This window comes from Microcaecilia unicolor, chromosome 8 (genome assembly GCF_901765095.1).
Source record: "Microcaecilia unicolor chromosome 8, aMicUni1.1, whole genome shotgun sequence".
Classification (NCBI taxonomy): Eukaryota; Metazoa; Chordata; class Amphibia; order Gymnophiona; family Siphonopidae; genus Microcaecilia; species Microcaecilia unicolor.
This window is the reverse complement of record NC_044038.1, coordinates 225,743,130-225,763,662: the sequence shown is the minus strand read 5'-3', so window position 1 is coordinate 225,763,662 and position 20,533 is coordinate 225,743,130. Positions and strand designations below refer to the sequence as shown.

The following is a 20,533-nucleotide window of genomic DNA, read 5'->3' as shown; positions in this document are numbered from 1 at the left end:
CATTCCGGGAGCTGAGAAAGACTTTAGCCCTTTTATTGCGTCTGATAGTTCTTTAAGTTGAATCGGGGCCTCTAGGCCTGCCATTTCAGACTCTCCTAGCTTTGGCATTTTTGCCCTACTGAGAAAGTCCTTCATATGAGCCTCCGTGGCAGGCCGATTGGCCCTGTAAAGGTCACTGAAATGTTCCTGTAATATTTGGAGGATCCTCTCTGGGTTATTAGTAAGGTCACCTGTCTTTTCTTTCAAGGCCGGTATTGTTCTATTTCCCTCCCGCTTCCGAACTAGCCGGGCCAGCATACCCCCTGCTCTGTTTCCAAAGTGATGGAACTTGTATTTTTGGAAAGTTCTGTTCTGTAATGTTTTTTCATGCAATAGGGAGTTTACCGCGGCCTGTAAAGACAAATAAGCTTCCTTAGTAGCCGTGGATCTTTGTGCTATATACTGACGTCTGGCTTTCCGCAGTCGCCTATTCAACTGTAAAAGGCTAGCTGCATTCCTTTTCCGTTTACTTGCTACATACGCTATCAGGTCCCCCCGCAGCACCGCCTTTCCTGCACACCAAAATAACTGTGGGTTCGATTTGTGGTCTTTATTGAACATTTCATATTCTTCCCACTTTTTCGCTAAGAATTTTGAAAAGATTTATCCTTTATCAGGTGTCCCGGGAACCTCCACCGTCTGGACGGCTGAAAGCCTCCTGGGGCCTCCAGCTCCAACCAGACAGGGCTATGATCAGATATCAGAACCTCTTCTATTTTCGTGTCCCTTACACTATGGAACAAGGCTGCTGAAATGAATATGTAATCTAATCTTCCCCAAGTCCCATGGGCCCTGGACCGGTGTGTATAATCTCTTTGATCTGGGTGTAAATTACGCCATGTGTCCACTACAGAGAGAGAGTTGGTAAACTCGTTTAACATCAGTGATCCCCTCCTACCTTCTACTCCCCTGCTACCCTCGCCTGAGTAATCCATCTTGGGGTCTATGGATATATTCATATCCCCTGTTACAATCAGGTGTTTGTCTTCATATGGTATCAGCCTCCTCAACAACCCTGGGAAGAAGGAGCTATCTGGAGGGGTAGGAGCATAAACATTCAGTAGGTATACCTCCCTCCCTTGCAACCATAGCTTAACCAGGAGGAATCTTCCTTTAGGATCATGCAAGATCTTCTCTACCTTACAGGCCAGTCGGCGGTTAATACATATTGCAACTCCTCCCTTTCGCCCATCTGTGGATGCATATATCACCTGTCCTATCCACCCCTGTTTGAGTTTTTCATGTTCTGCTGCCGTCAACTTTGTTTCCTGTAAACATGCTATGTCTACCTTGAGGTGTTTTAGGTGTGCCAGAATCTTTTTTCTTTTAATGGGAGACGTAATGCCACCTACATTCCAAGTGACTATTTTACAGTGTGTGACTGTGTGGGTTTGCTATTTTCCAAAATTTATACTCTAATAATTTAGCCCCTGGGTCCCAGCCCTTCCCCAGTGGCTTCATATATTCCCTTTCCTTTATTGGTACGCAGTTCCTATGTGTTCCCCCCTTTTGCCTAACCCGTGTGTGTGACCCAATTCTTTTAGCTCTGGAGCACCCTCCCCCCTTGAACCATTGATTTTTCCCCCGTCTCTGTCCCCTTATCCGGTTACCTAAACCCCCCTCCCCTCCAACCCTTATCGTTATTTCTCTGCTTCCAGGTGACACATTACCGCTATGAGATTTCCCCTCCCCCCCCCCATTCCTCTTCTCGGTCCCATTGGTGGCTCCTCCCCCTTCTTAGTTTAGATCAATTCTAAAATGGCCCTTAAATATTTAAACTTCCTCCACCATTAGTTTTATCAATCTGACAGATATCATATTATCACTTTAACTATGTAACATAAGCAACTGCCTTATACAACCTTAGTAAATCACATCATCATATTTCCTCCTATACTTGCAAGGGTTATGCGGTTCTTCACCAGGAGTTCTCTGTTCTCCAAGTCAAGGTGGCGCATCATCAGGTGCCTTCAATTCAGTGTCTATAAATTGCTGGGCCTCTTGCACTGATTGGAAGGAGCGCCATTTGTTTTCGTGCTGGATCTTTAAAACAGCTGGGTAAAGTAGCAAGAATCTTGTTTTCCTGTTGACTAATGTCGTGCAGAGCGGGTGAAATCTGCGCCTTTGTTCTTGCACTCCTGCAGAATAGTCTTGGAATATTCTTATCTGGTTTCCGTCATAGCTCAGAGTGTCTCTTTTTAAACGGAAGCCCCTCATGATTTCTTCTTTATGCAAGTAATTGTGAACTTTGATTATCACCACTCTGGGTCTTTGCTGTCCCTGTTGCCACCGGCCCAGCCTGTGAGCCCTTTCAATGCACAGTTCTCCGTAACTATCAGACAGAGCCAGTTCTTTTTTAAGCCACTGCTCCAACACGTGCCCTAAAGTTTTCTCTGGAATTGCCTCTGGTAGACCCACAATGCGGAGGTTGCATCTTCTTGCTCTGTTCTCCATATCTTCAATCTTGTCTTGCTGTGCCTTGAGTTGCTCTGTCATCCGAGCTACATCTTGGGTGTTCTGCGCTCTGGTATCTTCCAAGGCAGATATTCTGCTTTCTGTTTCTCCCAGCCTCTTCACTGTATCTGCCATATTAGCTTCCATGTTACTCATTTGGCGTTCTAGCAAATCAAATCTGGGGTTAAGTGCAGCGCTCACTGCCATGGTGATCTGGGCCAATTGCTTTTCAGAGAAGTCCCCGAGTTTTTCGAGTTTCCCTTCAGCCATTCTTGCTCCTGTGGGTGGAGGAGTATTTTTCCCCTTGTCGAATTTGGTGCCACTTCGGGTTGTGCCAGCAGATTTAGGCTTCAGGTACTGCTCCATGCAGTCTATGTTTCGTCCTGTGCTATGTTTTGCACACCTGCACTATGGAGCTGGCGTCCTTATCAGAAACGTGGAGCCGATTTTTCTATGCCCAGCGCGCACCGCTATTCCACCTTCTGGGACAGTTTGAATATTATAACCCGGGCAGTACTCTCTTTGATTTGGTTCTTTATCCAGCGTATATTATAGAATCACGCTGAGTACAGTTCTTCTCCTTTATGTGCAGTTAGTTTGTCTAGAGGATTTGCGTGACTGTTACAGCGAGTTCTTTAATTGTGTCACTGCATCTCTGTTGCGTTGGGCTTGGTTTATTTCCCTTTTCAACTATGAGTATTGCCAGGGACCGGGCTAAAGCCCTCTTCAAATCGGGGGGGGAGCAGCAGAAAAGGAGTGTCTCTTAGTCTCTCCTACCTTCCTCGTTCTTCCCTGTCTTTGGGCCCGTTTCTTTACCAAGCCGCCATCCGCCGCGTTGTTATGTTGCCGTTCATTCCTCTGCCCGCTTTAGGATTCTTCCGGCCGCCATCTTGAATCGCGGCGCACGCGGTGCAATTAATTTCGGCCACGGCACCGCGGGGAATTTCCGCTAGTGCCCGCTTGTGTCCCCGTGCTCTCGGGACCTTTATGCAGCGTTGTAGCCACGGGCGAACCCAGCTGGCGGGGGGAGAAGGAGATCTCTCGCGCGGCGTCGCGGAGCCCTCTAGTCGGCGGCCATCTTCCCGCTCGGCTCCGCCGGAAGTCCCTCCTATATTGTTTTAACATCACCTTCTTCAGAGATGGAAAAAAAAAATTGAGAGTTAATTTTTTAAAGCTTCTCAAATGATTCCTATGAGTTGGAAACAAATAGGAGTTCGCTAATCATTTCAGAGTTCAAACCACAGAAACTTTTATACATTAAGCATGCAATTTTAAACTGAATTCTGAGCTCCAGCTTTAACCAGTGTAGATTAGATTAGACTAGCTACGCTAAAGTTTCCTATATTAAAGATCAATCTTGCTGATGTGTTTTGTAACAACCGAAGTCGCTTCAATAAATGCTTGTTTATAGAATATAAAAAGAGTTAGAATAATCCATAAAAGGCAGCAAAATTGCTTGAGCAACTATTCTAAATGCAGAAGGACTTAGGCCCCCTTTTATCAAGCCACGCTAGCGGCTGTCGGACGGTAATGCCAACAAAGACATTACTGCACCGGCAGCTGCTAGCGCAGCTTGATAAAAGGGGACCTCAGAGAAAATCTAATCACCCTTAATTTCTGTAAATTAAAAAATAAATAAATAATTGCTGAATCATTAATCTGACTTTCAAATGATAATTGAGAATCTAAAATTATTCCCAATGCTCTGGATTTATTATCATCGAATTTTAAAGAAGTTTCTGAAGCAAAGATTATTGTCTCTTCTAAACGAATCAAAGTGAATATTTTTTAATTAAAAATGAGACTGAAGACAACTAGGACACACTTAAGATTAAGAAATAAAAAAGGAAGCAAGTGAAAAAAAAATTTGAGTTGCTATTTTTGAACTGTAAGCCACATTGAACCTGCCATACAGTGGGAAAATGTGGGATACAAATGCAAAAAATAAATAAAAAAACTATTTCTTTTTTTCTGCACTTATACCCCACATTATCCTGCCATCACCTTTACAACTGTTTTAATTCTACTGCTTCTACCTGGAGCCTCTTACTTACAGCTCTGATGTTGACATCAGCTCCTGCTTTCAGCAATAGGACAGTCATGTCTTTCTTGCCATGCTTTGCTGCCCAGTGCAGTGCTGTCTGTAGAGGGAGGAGGTGAAAAAGGTAGAAATGAAACCACATTCAAGAAGACATTCTATAATCAAACATCAGATTAAGACAAAGGGGAAAATGCTGTCAGGAAACAGTGGCTCCATGTTATTCTGTCAAAAGTCACATTGTCGCTGAAACCAGGAGGAGGAGTGGACTAGTCAGAGGAGGGGCTCTCAACCCGGTCCTCAGAACACACCTAGCCATTCAGGTTTTCAGGATATCCACAACGAACATGTATAAAGATTTAAAATTTGTGCGAAGGTGCTCAGAAAACCATTGTGACCTTAAAAGTGAACAAAACACACAAATGGTCACCGCTATCTATCATAGCATTTCCTCATATTTTAAGACAGCAGTTCTTGGTATTATCAGAATTCCAGATGCAAATTGCAGTCCACAAAATTCCTTTTCAATAATAACATCCAGTATGATTGAATAAAGCACTTATCCCAAAATCCAATGAGCTGTGCACATCGCTGTTAAAAGAAAACAAAACACTGCTGGGAAGTGCTCAATGATAGATACGATGCTTCTAATATTTACAAATCCACCCACGAAAGGGATGCTTTATCAGGCTTGTTCAACCTTTTCTATTGGGGGACATGATTTTTTATTTTGTAACATTTGGTGGGCCAAATCACGTACCATCGATTTTTACCTCACGCTCCGTCAAATAGTGGCAAAATATGACCGTGCATCATCCTCTCCCTAGCTTTCACCCAGTCTTGCTCTCAATCATATAACCCCCCCCCCCCCCCCCCCCAGATTCACCTAGTCTTGCTCTCACTCATGTAAACGCCCCGCCCCCCGACTTCATCCAGTCTCTCTCTCTCATGTAATCCCCCCCCCCCCCCCCAAGCATTCACCCATTTTCTTTTCCTTCACCTGGCTTTAGCTGCAGAAGAAACATTGGGATTCCTGTTTCCTCACCATGACTTGGCTCTCTGCAACCTTAAGCCATGCTGTGTCTGATCTGGGTTGGTCTCACGGTTTCAAGTCTGCAATATCAACCCAAACGTCCAGCATCATGTGGCTTGAGCTTACAGAGATCATAGTCATGGTGGGAAAACAGGAATCCCGCTGAAAGAACCACAAGAACTGCCAAGCTTCTAAGGGCCGGTAAAAAGCACTTGGTGGGCCGGGTTCTGGCTCGCAGGCAACAGGTTGGACATGCCTGTTGTAAAAGCTGTCAAGTGAGTGACTGGTGATGTTGAGAATTTAAGGGAAATATGGAGAGGGTCATCTCAAGTTGACCTCAGCGAAAGCACATATTTTAACCTGCATACAGGGAGGATTCAAGTCCACTGCCATGCATAAAAGCACTGTTTACCCTTGAAAATTATCCATCCTGTATGGAGGTGAAAGTATGCCCTTCGTAGAACAACGGGGACACTTTTGCCTGTATTTAGCGGAAGTGTTCCCGGGTGAGGTTTGAAACAACGCAGAAGCTTTAAATTTTCAAATGTACGTGCATTATTTTAGTTGAAAAAAGTAACCATGGGGAAAAGTACTTTTTCCTTAAATGATTTTCAAAATGAAAGTAAGCACGGTTTCACTTTGAAAACTGACCCCTCCTTCCCCCCAAGTCTGCAGATGAAAGGTACGAAGACTTTGCAGCTATGCACGCAGTACGGAAATTGTCCCCTTCCTGTTTAAGCTGTGTGTGCGCAAGCTCCTGCTCAGTACAGCCCTCAATGGTGGCAACAGAACACAAGCTGAGTAATATGTGGCACAAAGGAACAGTACTGCTACCGTTCTTGCCTAGATTAGGGACACAGGAGCAATGACGTGAGATGCGAGGGTCATCACCTTGTCAGCAACTCATTCTCAGCAAGAACGTTAATGGATATAGCGCAAGATACTTACAAACTAGATTTCAGGCCCCAAGTGTTGCACAACAAGGGATGGAACGAAGTCCCCGAGTTTCAAAAAGAAAAAAGTAGGAAGAAAATAAGAAAAACACACAATCATATTTAGTGACATGCAAATAGCATATAATTTCAGGCACTGAACCCAATATACTTTAACCTCAAGAACACACCACAAATTTCTCCCCATTTCTCCAGTATGTGTGCCACAGGCCCCATGTCCCTTCCCAGGTATGTATTTTAGATCCAATAATGCAATGGCTCTCAATTCTCGATTCCCCTTGTGATATTAATCCATTATATGACATACAAATCTGTGTCTGCCGTAACGGCTAGGAGAGAGGTGATGGAGGGCAGGATGACAGCTGAAGGCAGTTTACAGAAATGACACGTGAACAACAACAAAAAATCCGAGAAATATGGGGAGTTTGAGATTGTGATAAGGAATACATAAAATGTCAGTGCAATGGCAAAGGGAGAATGGAAAGAATCCCATGACCCGAGTATCAGCAAATCCACTGTGGGGGATGAACACTATCACTCTGCAGTGGAGGCCACTCAATCCTCCCTGTACTGCTGGGTCTAGTGAAACTTTGTATCATGTCGTTAGATGATGATTTCAGGGAAGTATATGTGGGAATCAGAACTGTAATGCCATCTGAAAACCTCCTTTTTAAAGTGGCGAAGGCAGGCCCTGTCCTGGCATGCTGCCACCCTGAACTGTGCCACTCTAGGCCGATGCCTAGCCTGTGTAGTGACAAGGATGATCCTGAGTCTATGCACTTCCAGCTTTATATAGCACAAGGGGAAAATCTGGCATGCTCTATTATGTGGGGTGTAAAGGTTTCATAAAGACAGTTCTTAAGTGCTTACCCCCTAAAATCAGCCGCAGCACCAGAACCGGAGCCAGAATCAGAACAAAGGTCACCAAAAGGAAGCAAGAAAGAGAACAGAAAAAAAAATCAACTGGACTTTTACCATTAAGTAGAAAAGAGACTGACATGCATGCCAGCATCAAAATAAATCTCTATCAAGATAGGAGCCATGTGATCGAGGGTATGCAGCACGTCCATCTGATTGCATGTTTATACAAATGCTTGGCTTGGCTGCTTTAGGAGAATGAGACTGAGTGACATGTTTCCAATCCCTGGAAAATACAACTATGTCTTGACAGTTCTACAATATATTCACTCTTCTCTATTCCTCACTATTGGAGGCTCCTGAGACCTGGTATTTAATATAATATTAAAGAATGAATAGCAGAACTCTCTCTATAGTGAGAGATGCTTGATGAATGATCCATCATGCTGTTATCACAGAAGCCAAAACCCAGAGCTCCTAAGCGTTCAAAATAAATATAAGCAAACTACCTCTACTCACCGAGGTGAAATCCTTCTCTCCAGGAAGTCGACAGCAACAGTGAAAGAGAAAAACAGAGGGGGGAGATCAGGGGGAAAAAAAAATAATGGAGGAGTGTCAATGATTTGAGCAATGGAAAGAGAACCAGGGACCTCGGGGATCAAATCATGTTTCTCCACCAATGTTCTTTGTGACCTTAATTTGCCACTACCTCAGGTGCAGCTTTAAGACTACAAACCCTCCGGGGCAGGATCATTTACTGTTATCCCAGTGGTAATCTGCCTGGAGCTGGAAGTAACTGCTTCCAAAATCCAAGCAATGGAAGCCAATATTCTCCTAGTGCCTGTGGAAAACTATGGGAACAATGCAGTTAGCTTGCATTAGAGCCATGCATGGAACGCTTACCACACGAATCCCTAATGCAAGCATGTCATCAAATTTTTGCTCCCTGATGCAGTAACCAAACAATAGCCCACCTCTTTAACATTGCTTTTGACTCGTAACCACTCACCTCCACCTACCCTTCCTCTACACATTAATTGATTTGATTACTTTATTTTTGTCTATTAGATTGTAAGCTCTTTGAGCAGGGACTGTCTTTCTTCTATGTTTGTGCAGTGCTGCGTACGCCTTGTAGCACTATAAAAATGCTAAATAGTAGTAGTAGTAGACCCTATGCAAAACTTGTGTGCTGACCTAGGAGAGCACATTGGACAGACTGTAAGCCCCCTAGGGATGGAGAAACTACCTGGTTTATTAATTTTTTTGTATTTCCCAGTGAACGTCTGGTTCCTTTAATCTTTTGGAATCCGCACTGAAACGTTATAATGTGTACAGTGCTTATGTCTAGTAGCACTACAGAAATTAGTAGTAGTAGTATGTGCACATGGTTTCATACTAAGGCTAGCTAGAGCTGTGCACACATCTGGGCAGAAAAACAGTTTTGACGCTCATCTGCACATGTGATAGAATGCTCTTCTGAACGACTGATGTACATGAACACTTTAAAACAATCGAAACTTGTGGCACCATTATATGCGTCATCAAAAAAAAATATCTTGTTTGTATACATATGATTTTTATGGAGGAGATATCGGTGAAATAAATAATATTTATCAGAGCTTGGCCACCAGCACCATTTGCTCTTTGGCACAGAGACTTAAGCCCTGATGCTCAAAATCCAGCGCTGTTCCGGATAGCACCATAAAAATAGCGCCGCAACAACGCAGAAGAACCTGAAGGTGGCAGTAATGCTGTGTGTTGTATGAGTTGTTTTTTCTGATCAGACGCTGCCATCTTCAGGTTATTTTGTTAAACCCTTGAGGTGAAATTTATCGCTGCTACTATATAGAGCCCCTGAAGCAGCCCTAATGTGGACGAAACACGGCCTGTGTTGGGCAGTCTTGAATATATATGGTTTCCATAAATGTTTGGTTTGACTTTTTTTCTTCTGGTCTGCTTGTTTTTTTGCCTCCATTATGGAGTTTGCAGATTGATTGCCCTGTTGTTTTCTGCTGAACAGAATAGCAGAAACTCTTCTGAAGCTTGCTGAACGAAACCCAATGGCCCAAATAGTTTTAAGGTTAGTAATAAGTTTCTGTACACACACAATCCCCTCCCTCTACTGCCATGAAGCTGAAGGGTAATGTGAACAACAGATCTGCACTTGCCTTTTTCCCTGCCAAGGAAGGTTCTTGCTTGAGCAGGTGGCTGAGGGTTGGGACATTGCCACTCGCTGCTCCCTGAAGCCATTCCTTTTCGATGGGATCTAGCTACAAGAGAAAACAAATGATTACTGGAAGAAAAGCAAACACAAATATCAAAAGAAATGCAAATAAAAAAAGAAAACAATGTTAGGAATTGTTCTGTCCTCTGACAGCCTTTCCTTGGTTGTGATGTGGCTCTGGGGTGAGTGCGACACTACACTTTTTCTGTTATGCTCACTGCAGAGTCACATCAGCAATGCATTATGGTGGGTGTAGATATAGGGCACTGTGATTCCACTTGCCTGTCTGTTTAGATCTGTTAAATGTTAGGTTAAGCTGTTGCCAGTTGGTAAGCTCTGTTCCCATTGGTGGGTTTCCCCCCTGCTTACTGGGTCAGAGCGTCCCCTGTTTTATTCCCTCTAGTCATGAGGTAGTTGGCCATCTTGTAAGACAGTTCAGAACCCTTTCTTGTGTTACCCTTGGTTAGTGTACTTACTTTTTTTTACCTTGAAGGAAGCTGGAAAAGGGCATTGCACACCATTCTGCCAGCTCTGAGCTACTGCTAATCTCAGTACCACGGAGACTCTCTACCAATGGGGCAGAACCTCTGATCTGCAGTTAACTGTGAGTAAACATTGTTATTCAATAAAGGACTTTTTCAGAGAGACAGAGTCTCCAGGTGCGAACTGGTGTGCCAAGGTTGTACGGCGGGATATAGGACTTATAGCAACAAGTCTTAGAGGCCTGCACAGGACTAACTAAGAAAGGAAGAGAGAATAACACAAATACTACAATAAATGCCTCTATCACTCCCAATTGGATTCTGCCAGGCACTTCTGACCCGGATTAGCCGGTTAGAATACTGGGCAAGATGGACCTTTTTCTAAATGCTGTTGAAAGCATAAGCAACGTACTGACAAAAGAAGCCAATGTGCTTACATTTATGATAATTGTGCAAGTGCTAATGTATTAAAAGCATTACTAGCACGTACAGCCTCTTAAGCATCTTCAAAACACTTTCACTAAATTAGCTTACAAGAGCTTTAATGCTGCAGTAATAAGATGCGAAGTGATGATTTACCTATTTACCACAGAAAAACAACAACCTTAAAGAACTCACAAGACTGAACACAAACTCATAATGCCAAAAGAAAACCCTACACGTTCAAGAAATGTAAGATTTTGTGATAAATATCCACATTAACATGCTAAACTTCATAAACCATATTAAAACTCATCTGTATGTGATTAACATTGGCCATTAACAGCTCTCCTATGGGGGTGTCAGTGAATCGGTAAAAAGCCAGAAAGTAACAAGGTATGAAGGGGAAAGGAGGGGAAGAGAAAGAGTGATACACACAGATTCATCTACAAACCCACATACATTATATACACTAGTAAAAAAAAGCCCATTTCTGACACAAATGAAACGGGCGCTAGCAAGGTTTTCCTCGGAGTGTGTATGTTTGAGAGAGTGTATGTGAGAGTGACTGTGTGTGAGAGAGAGAGTGAATCTGGGTGCGAGTGTGTCTGTGAGAGAATGTGTGTGTGTGAGAATGAGAGTGTGTGCAAGTGCGTATGTGAGACACAGTGTGCGAGAGAGTGTGTTTCACACAGATACAGTGTGTGCGAGAGAAAGAGTGTGTGTGAGACACAGACTCTCTGTGAGACTGAGTGTATGAGACCAAGAGAGTGTGTGAGTGACTGTGTGACACATAGAGAGTGAATGTGATACAGTGTGAGACATAGAGTGTGTGAGAGACAGTGTTTGAGAGAGAGAGAGAGAAAGACATTGACTGTGAGAGAAAAGAGAGTGTGCATGTGTGACAGAGATACCTCCCCCCCCTCTCTCTGGTGTCTGAGCGTTGCTGAGCTCTGGCTGTGCTTCAAGGAACTGACCAATCCTATTTAATAGAATGCACCTCCAACATTCTGAAGCCGAGAAACCTCGTGTGGTTGGTCACTTCTGCTTGTGACAAACCTGGAAGTACGTGATGTCAATTCAGGAGATGGATACAGAGAGCAGGAATGCCTCAGCCATGCAGTCAGCTTCAGAATGTTGGAGGTGCGTTTTATTATATAGGATAATGGATTGTCCTCCCAGTCTGCTTGAACCTGTACTCACGGCAATAGCTGCAGATCCTCCACTGCTCCCACCATCTTCTGATGCGTCAGGCTCCATCTCATCCTGTATAGGAGAAAATTTAAAACATATATATATTGGCTGGTTCCTCCTGTTTAAGCTCCATCAGATGGGCAGAAAGGAAGCAGTGAGAAAGCAAGGGAGGATATCAGAGATGAAAACATATACGCTGCATTATTTATTTATTAGGATTTATTTACCGCCTTTTTGAAGGAATTCACTCAAGGCGGAGTACAGTAAGAGCAGACATGAGCAATAGGCAATTACAGCAGTAAAAATATTCAAAGAACAATACAAAGTATGGCGATAGTATACTACTTGCAATGTCAACACAATACGTAATAGAACATTTTAATTGACAGTGAAGGCTATAAGCAAAGATGGAACATATAGATAGGTAAGAGAGTAAGAAGAGTTAGAAAGTAAGGTGACTAATTATCACAACCAATGCAGGAGCAACTTTAAAAATACAGTTATTTTCATTTACCTCGCACCTTCTCCAGTAGTAGCTTATTGAGTTATATTCAGGTACAGTAGGTAATTCTCTGACCCTGGAGGGCTCACAATCTAACTTTGTACCTGACGCAATGGAGGATTAAGTGATTTGCTCAAGATAACAAGCAGCAACAATGGGATTTGAACTGGATTTCCCTGGTTGTCAGCTCAGCGCTCATTTATTCACACACATTTTATTATGAAACTAGTAAGAAAGGCCCGTTTCTGAGGCCAATGAAACGGGTGCTAGCAAGGCACTTTGGTTACCATCCCCCTCCCCTTGTTGGTGGACTTACCCTCCGTGCTTGAGGGTGGTCGTGGTTGCCTCGCCGCGCGACATACAGAGTAGCTGGCTAGCTCCCTCGCGTGTGACCTACAGCCTGCCTGCCTCACACTCCCTCCGTTCGTCGTCACGTAGTAGATCGATGTATGCCCCACCCTCCCGTCAAACGTGATGACGTTGAGGGTGCAGCGATGCGATTGGTCAAGTGTCATTGCTCCGCCCTCGACGTCATCACGTTTGACGTGAGGGCAGGGCAAACAGTAATGGGGATAAATTCCGATCTATGCCGCCTCACAAACCGGAAGTTGCAGCTTCATTAAAACGTTGAGGTAGCGAATTATGTGCGGAAGGGGCGTGGCTGAGGGCGGGTCTATCAGTGAGAGTGAGTGGTGCCTGACTGACAGTGAGTGGTGACAGCCTAAATGCAGGGTTCCAGTGTTTTCCTGCCACAGAGTGAGCTTCAGAATGTTTGAGGTGAGAATTATTTATATAGATAATTAACTATTTTAGTAGCTACCCGCAGGACAGACTCCATCCTGTTTATAGCCTTTCGAAAAGTGCAGTCTCTAGACTCTAGGACTGTACACCGTACTCCAAATGGTGCCTCTGAAAAAATCTCTGGTGAGAAGTTATCACCTTTTCCTGTTGGCCATTCTTCTCCCTATGCACCCAAGCATCCTTCTGGATCTTGACGTTTCCTTATTTGACTATCGATCACCCTCAGACTCCACTCTTTCATGCCCAACCCCACCCAATACTGTACTACTGTTGAATTTTTTCAGCCTAAATGTGTGACCCTGAATTTTTTGCATTAAATCTTAGCTGCCAAAACTTTAGACCATTCTCCAGGCTTTGCTAGATTCCTCCCCATGCCTTCAGGGTGCCTACTCTATAGTAGATTTTCCTATTATCTGCAAGGAGGCAAACCTTTCCCAACAGCCCTTGCATGACATCGCTCGTAAAAATGTTGAAAAGAACTGGACCAAGGAGCAATCCCTGTGGCATATCACTGCAACCCCCCCCCCCCCCTTTGCTCAGCATGAACCTTCATTTATGATCATCCTTTGCTGCCTCTCACACAAAACAGTTTCTAACCCAGGGCTCGCACAGTTACCTTGCATTACAGCCATGTGCTAAAGCTCAGCACAAAGTTTCTTAACACAACTGCTGTAAGGAAACAGCATGCAAAATACTGCTGCATTGCAAAGTGTATGCTGTTGGAAAACACAGCCTCACGCTGGGGCAGTAAGATGTAGCTGTTTGCTGCATTGTAACTATCTCCCTTCCTGTCAGTTAGAGTGGAAATTGGCTCCTACACTGACAGGAAGGGAGATAATAAACAAGCTGGACTCATTTCCCACTCTTCTTCCCCCTTGACTCTTCAGATCCCCCACCCCTTACCCACAAAAAGACTGGTAGGACATGTGGGCCTCCCATACTCCCACCTCAAAAAAGTTCCTAGTGGCCCAAGTAGGCCTTCCAACCTGACACCACAAATGACCCTGATAACTCAAGTGGACCCCACACCCTGCAGCTCTAAGTTGGGAGGCAGGAGTAATGTCCACTCACTACTGCCCCCATGTGGTTATCTTAACAAAAGCACTGCCCAATCCCACATGGTGAATTCCAACAAATCATGCAGGGTCAGGTGCAAATGGGCATTACTCCTGCCTCCCAACTTAAGAGGTGCACTGGGGGAGGGGGGCCTTATCAGCCCTTTTGTGGGTCAGGACATTTGGTAATGCTCGGTGATCTGAGATGAAATGCCACATTTCATCTCAGATTAGCCTCTGCCTCCCATGCTGCATCTTTTACGCTTGCCTTTGTATAGATCATTGGCGAGACCTCTGCTAGAATACTGTGTTCAGACCTGGAGGTCACATCTCAAAAAAAGATAAAGACTGGCTGGAGGAGAGTCCAGAGAAAAGGCAACCAAAATAGCAATGGGGGCTGCATCAGAAGTCAAATGAGATAAAACTCAGGAATCTACTTACACATGTCTTCAGTGTTTATCAAGCTAGTCCTCAAGTACCCCCTAGCCAGTCCGGTTTTCAGGATATCCAGACTGAATATGCACAATATATTTGCATGCAACGGGACCTTGCAAATATGTGACTGGGGATTCTCCAGGAGTGGCCTGAGAAACACTGCTATAGAGGACAGACAAGGGGGATATGACAGGAGACTTATAAAAGTTTGAGTGGAAAAGAGGTTCTAAGACTAGGAGTCACAATGTAGTAGTCCTACTACTAGTGGGAAAATGTGGGGTATAAATGTGTTAAATAAATAAATGTAAAGCTCCAAGGGAGTAGACTTGAAAACATCATGAAAAAAACCAGTTTATTACTGAAAGAGTGGCAGATGCTTAAGTACATAAGTACATAAGTAATGCCATACTGGGAAAAGACCAAGGGTCCATCGAGCCCAGCATCCTGTCCATGACAGCGGCCAATCCAGGCCAAGGGCACCTGGCAAGCTTATCTCTTGTTTGTCCTGTTTGTCTGGCCTAATTAGATTGTAAGCTCTGTCGAGCAGGGACTGTCTCTTCATGTTCAAGTGTACAGCGCTGCTACTTAACATTTCTAGAGCGCTACTAGGGTTACGCAGCGCTGTACAATTTAACAAAGAGAGACAGTCCCTGCTCAAAGAGCTTACAATCTAATAGACAAGTGAACGGTCGGTCCGATTGGGGCAGTCTGGATTCACTGAACGGTAAGGGTTAGGTGCCGAACGCAGCATTGAAGAGGTGGGCTTTAAGCAAAGACTTGAAGACGGGCAGGGAGGGGGCTTGGCGTATGGGCTCAGGAAGGTTGTTCCAAGCATAGGGTGAGGCGAGGCAGAATGAGCGGAGCCTGGAGTTGGCGGTGGTGGAGAAGGGTACTGAGAGGAGGGATTTGTCCTGTGAGCGGAGGTTTCGGGCGGGAACGTAAGGGGAGATGAGGGTAGAAAGATAGTGAGGGGCAGCAGACTTGAGTGCATTTGTAGGTAAGAAGGAGAAGCTTGAATTGAATGCGGTATCTGATCGGAAGCCAATGAAGTGACCTGAGGAGAGGGGTGAGTATATCGGTTCTGGCGGAATATGAGACATGCAGCAGAGTTCTGAACAGATTGAAGGGGGGATAGGTGGTTAAGTGGGAGGCTGGTGAGGAGTAAGTTGGTGGTTACCCCCCACCAAACTACCAAGAAAAGAAAAAAAAAGAAAACATATATATTTATTTTCTTCTCTCTGCTCAAGCAGGAAGATTTCCTCCACATTCCGTGGCTCCCCAACTCTGCTTCTTCAACGCCTCCCCTCTCTAAGCGGGAGCCGCCGCTGATTGGTCAGAGGCTTGTGCCTAAACACGTTAAAAAAAAAAAAAATGCCAACCATTCAGCCCAGCTCCTGGGCGCTCATCATCGTTTCCCCTCCCCTGCCTGCCCGACGCGAGACGCTAAGCACAGCGCCCGCCATTTCATGTGGGCACATTCAAAGGGAGGGTGACGCTCACTCCCTCGTTAAAGGCAGGCTCTGGAAGGAGCCGTTCGCCTTATTTACATGCTGCTATGGAGCTACAACAGCAACAATATAGTGGAATTGTAACACTACTGAAGAAAGGAAGTATGTATACGCTGCAACTCTGAATAATTGATAGTGGTACATTAAAAGGGATTAAACTTTTTTTTTTTACAACGTGTCCAGTTTTCTCCAAAATTGCTGTATTACTGACCATATCATGCACAAATAACCCAGCAGCACTGTGAAGATACTGCAGCAGTATAAGGATTTACAGCAAACAGTATTGATACTGTACTGTAGGTTGAGGGTGGGGGGGGGGGGGGGTCTGGGAGAAAAGGTTTTCTGGATTTAGCTGGTGCTTTTTTTCAGTTGTAGCTCAAGGCAAGTTTGTGACTAAGGCAATGAAGGAATAAGTGACTTGCCCAAGATCACAAGGAGTTGCAGTGGGAATTGAGCCAGGCTTCTTCCTTGGTTCTCAGCCAACTGCTTTAACCATTACGCTACTCCTCCACTGTAGCTGTATAAGGTAATATTCTTTTCAGTTCTGCACAGCCTCACGGTTAATTGTCCTTAGACCAAGGGGTAGGCAAGTCCAGTCCTCGAGAGTCCCAGGCAAGTCAGGTTTTCAGGATATTCACGATGAATACAGGGGATAGTGCTGGGCAGACTTATACAGTCTGTGCCAGAGCCGGTGGTGGGAGGCAAGGATAGTGCTGGGCAGACTTATACGGTCTGTGCCAGAGCCGGTGGTTGGGAGGCGGGGATAGTGCTGGGCAGACTTATACGGTCTGTGCCAGAGCCGGTGGTTGGGAGGCGGGGATAGTGCTGGGCAGACTTATACGGTCTGTGCCAGAGCCGGTGGTGGGAGGCGGGGATAGTGCTGGGCAGACTTATACGGTCTGTGCCAGAGCCGGTGGTTGGGAGGCGGGGATAGTGCTGGGCAGACTTATACGGTCTGTGCCAGAGCTGGTGGTTGGGAGGCGGGGATAGTGCTGGGCAGACTTATACGGTCTGTGCCACAGCCTGTGGTTGGGAGGCGGGGATAATGCTGGGCAGACTTATACGGTACAAATCAAAGTAGGGTATACACAAAAAGTAGCACACATGAGTTGTCTTGTTGGGCAGACTGGATGGACCGTGCAGGTCTTTCTTCTGCCGTCATCTACTATGTTACTATATGAGAGATTTGTATACCAAGGAGGCAGTGCATGTTAATCTAATCTCTCTCATGTGTATTTATTGTAGATATCCTTAGAAATCAAACAAAATAAAACATGGAAAAGAAAATAAGATGATACCTTTTTTATTGGACATAACTTAATACACTTCTTGATTAGCTTTCGAAGGTTGCCCTTCTTCGTCAGATCGGAAATAAGCAAATGTGGTAGCAGATAGTATATATAAGAGAAACATCATATATTATTATTATTATTATTTATTGCATTTGTACCCCACATTATCCCACCTTTTTGCAGGCTCAATGTGGCTTACAGAGTGTTATGATGATGCAGTCATTACATGATCTTAAATACAGACGATAATAAGCTGGAGGTGGGTGATTTAGATGCAAGGTGCTAGGTAAGGTGTTATACTATCTGCTACCACATTTGCTTATTTCCGATCTGACGAAGAAATGTATTAAGTTATGTCCAATAAAAAAGGTATCATCTTATTTCCTTTTCCATGTTTTATTTTGTTTGATTTCTATTGATAACCTTAAGAGTGGACTAACACGGCTACCGCACCTCTCTACTTGTAGATATCCTGAAAACCTGGGGCTGTCGAGGACCAGAACTGCCTATCCCTGCATTAGACCAGGGGTGTACAACCTTGATCCTTGAGAGCTGGTCTCAGGATTTCCATAATGAATATGCATGAAATCTATTTCATACAATGAAGGCAGTGCATGCAAATAGATCTCATGCATATTCATTGTGGAAATCCTGAAAACCTGATTAGATTGTGGCACTTGGTGACAGAAATTGTGCACCCCTTCTACAGTGTCACACTGCAAAAAACAACAACAAAAAACTAGCCATACAACACACAGAGAGCTTCTTTCCATGTCAAAGCCAAAGTATAATTAAACAACCTTGCCCTGGCAAGCTTGCAGCCTGTGAGAGCCAGGATAAATCACTTTTTTTTTAATGGGTATAAACATGTGGCCTCATTTGGAGTAAGACATTTATCATGCCATCCTGGGAACAAGGAAAGTACAGCCCCCTTCCCACAGCTGGCAAAGATCAGAGCCATTTAGCAATTATCGCTAATGGAAAAAAAAAAAGAATAACACAACCACTTCATCCTACTAATACCAATAGAGAATAAAGTGCCCCCCTGAGAGACAACCCAGCACAGCTGCCAAATAATCTGAAGACAAGCAGAAGAAAAAGAGGGGGAGGGGGAGAAACACATGCTGCGAGATGCAATCAGAGGGCCAAAAAGATAAGAGAAAGAAAGGAAAGAAACAAGGTGCTAGAACAGCAGACCTATTAATAAAGAGGTACATGAAAGAAAAGCAAAGTAAACTGGACAGCTACACAGAAATTACGTACATACATGAAGATACCCCACTCCATACCACAAAATAAACTGACCATAAATTACAAGCAGAAACCTTCAAAAGCCAGTGCAACACTGAAGATCTAAAGATGTATAATGCACATTTCCCAACCATGATTTAAAATAAGATGGAAAATGCACATATCTATTATTCTGAAATTGTTTCTATGTAAGCCACGTTGAATCCTAGCTTTTCTTGGACTACACTGTCAATTAAAATGTTCTATTACGTATTGTGTTGACATGGTAAGTAGTATACTATGACATACTTTGTATTGTTATTTGAATATTTTTACTGCGGTAATTGTCTATTGCTCATGTTTGATTTATTCTTACTGTACACCGCCTTGAGTGAATGCCTTCAAAAAGGTGGTAAATAAACCCTAATAAATAAATAATGTCATAAATAAAATAAATAAATCTATACTGTAACAAAAGGGTGTGCTTCCCCTTTCTCCATTTGCAAACTCATGCATAGTCTTGTCCAGGGACTGGGTGTGAAAAAGCATGGTTGCTCATTAGGGTGACCGGGGCTGTGTGAGGCCTGTGCATGTGTGTCTTTGTGTACAGACAGACTGATGGCATCTCCCCTATAGGCTTTATCGCTTGGGTCAAACTATGAAGACTATGCAGGGTTAACGCCATAGAGAAGGCAATTTTCAAACTTTTCAAAAGTCTTCAAAAATATAAATCAAAATTTGAAAATGCAATCTATGACTACCCTCCCCCCTTCTACCTGCCCGACTGCTTAATTACCTCTGCAGCACAGTTGTCTCTCCTCAGCTTCCTACCCCCAACCACTAATAAAGCTCTCAGAACTACGGAGCCTCTGTGTCCTGGGTAAATTCTCCTAACACCTAACTGTGAGTAAACTATATCTATTTCTATAACAATAGCCCCAGAAAGAAAGAGACTTCTGCTGTGCCCCGGTACACCAAGGATTACTCCAAGCCACTGAGACTTTCCAGTGGAAAAAACCAGGAACATTACACAGGAACCGGAGCAATCACCGATCCCTACAACCCAAGGCAAGCCGATAATACATAAAAACAAAAGTCTAGCACTCAAGAATCCACCACAAACAACAAAGCCCGACCATGTACCATATCAAACATGGCCACTAGCAGCCAAAGCAAATTGATACCATAATGAATACCGTCAATATACTCCTAACAATCTACTCCTTATCTCTGATCCACCTAACACTAACCACACCACTCGCAGAAAGCAATATCATACCCATACTCCACACTCATTACAGACAGATCAGATACACCACACCTCATCAAACAGTCATCAACCAAACCAAAGGAAGAATACCAACATGCGGACAACCTCAACTCAAGAGAAAGAAAGGTCAGAACAAGCCCACACTAACAAAGAAACGACAACCGACTAAAATCCGCATAACACCAAACACAGAAGACCCATAGCAACTAATTCAAGTGGGTTACATCAACGCCAGATCCGTAGTAAATAAGGCAGCATTAGTAACAGACTGGATCATGTCAGAAAATCTCGATCTACTGTTCATTTTTCATCAACGAAACCTGGATCCATGATCAAAACGACCCCATAATCCTTAACCTATGCCCTCCAAGATACAAAATCTCCCACTGGACCAGAAAGGAAAGAGAGGCGGTGGCAAAGCACTAATATACCAATCTCACTTTACCACCGAAACCACTGCCGAGTCTATAACAACCCAACTTGAACTCGCATCAATCAGAATCCACCACAAAACCCTACTTGATCATCTAAACTGTATCTTGTTCTATAGACCACCAGGTAATTGGAACAAAAGCCAGCCAAACTTCATGGACTTCATCTCAAAACACCTGTATAACCAATTCCAATATACTAGTACTAAGAGACATCAACCTCCACCTAGAAGACCTAAATTCTACGAACGCACGTGAATGCAAGGAATTCCTGCACTCATGGGATTTTAAATGGCCACCCATGCAAGCAACAC

General features: G+C 44.0%; 1 protein-coding gene across 6 annotated transcripts in view; it reads right to left on the bottom strand.

The window, feature by feature from the left end:
• Nucleotides 1-20,533, bottom strand: part of LOC115475562 (ankyrin repeat domain-containing protein SOWAHA-like) — a 41,982-nt gene that overhangs the window by 5,736 nt on the left and 15,713 nt on the right. For 2 of the 6 annotated variants that reach the window (XM_030211375.1, XM_030211370.1), the window contains 5 exons: nucleotides 11,705-11,767; nucleotides 9,544-9,645; nucleotides 7,895-7,906; nucleotides 6,513-6,515; nucleotides 4,548-4,634 (listed from right to left, as the gene is read on the bottom strand). In XM_030211375.1, the coding sequence (XP_030067235.1) occupies nucleotides 4,548-4,634; nucleotides 6,513-6,515; nucleotides 7,895-7,906; nucleotides 9,544-9,645; nucleotides 11,705-11,767 (267 nt within the window). Of the gene's footprint in view, nucleotides 1-4,547; nucleotides 5,123-6,512; nucleotides 6,516-6,547; nucleotides 7,391-7,877; nucleotides 7,907-9,543; nucleotides 9,646-11,704; nucleotides 11,768-20,533 lie in introns of those variants that run through there. The other 4 variants (XM_030211372.1, XM_030211371.1, XM_030211373.1 and 1 more) reach the window with 4 other exon arrangements.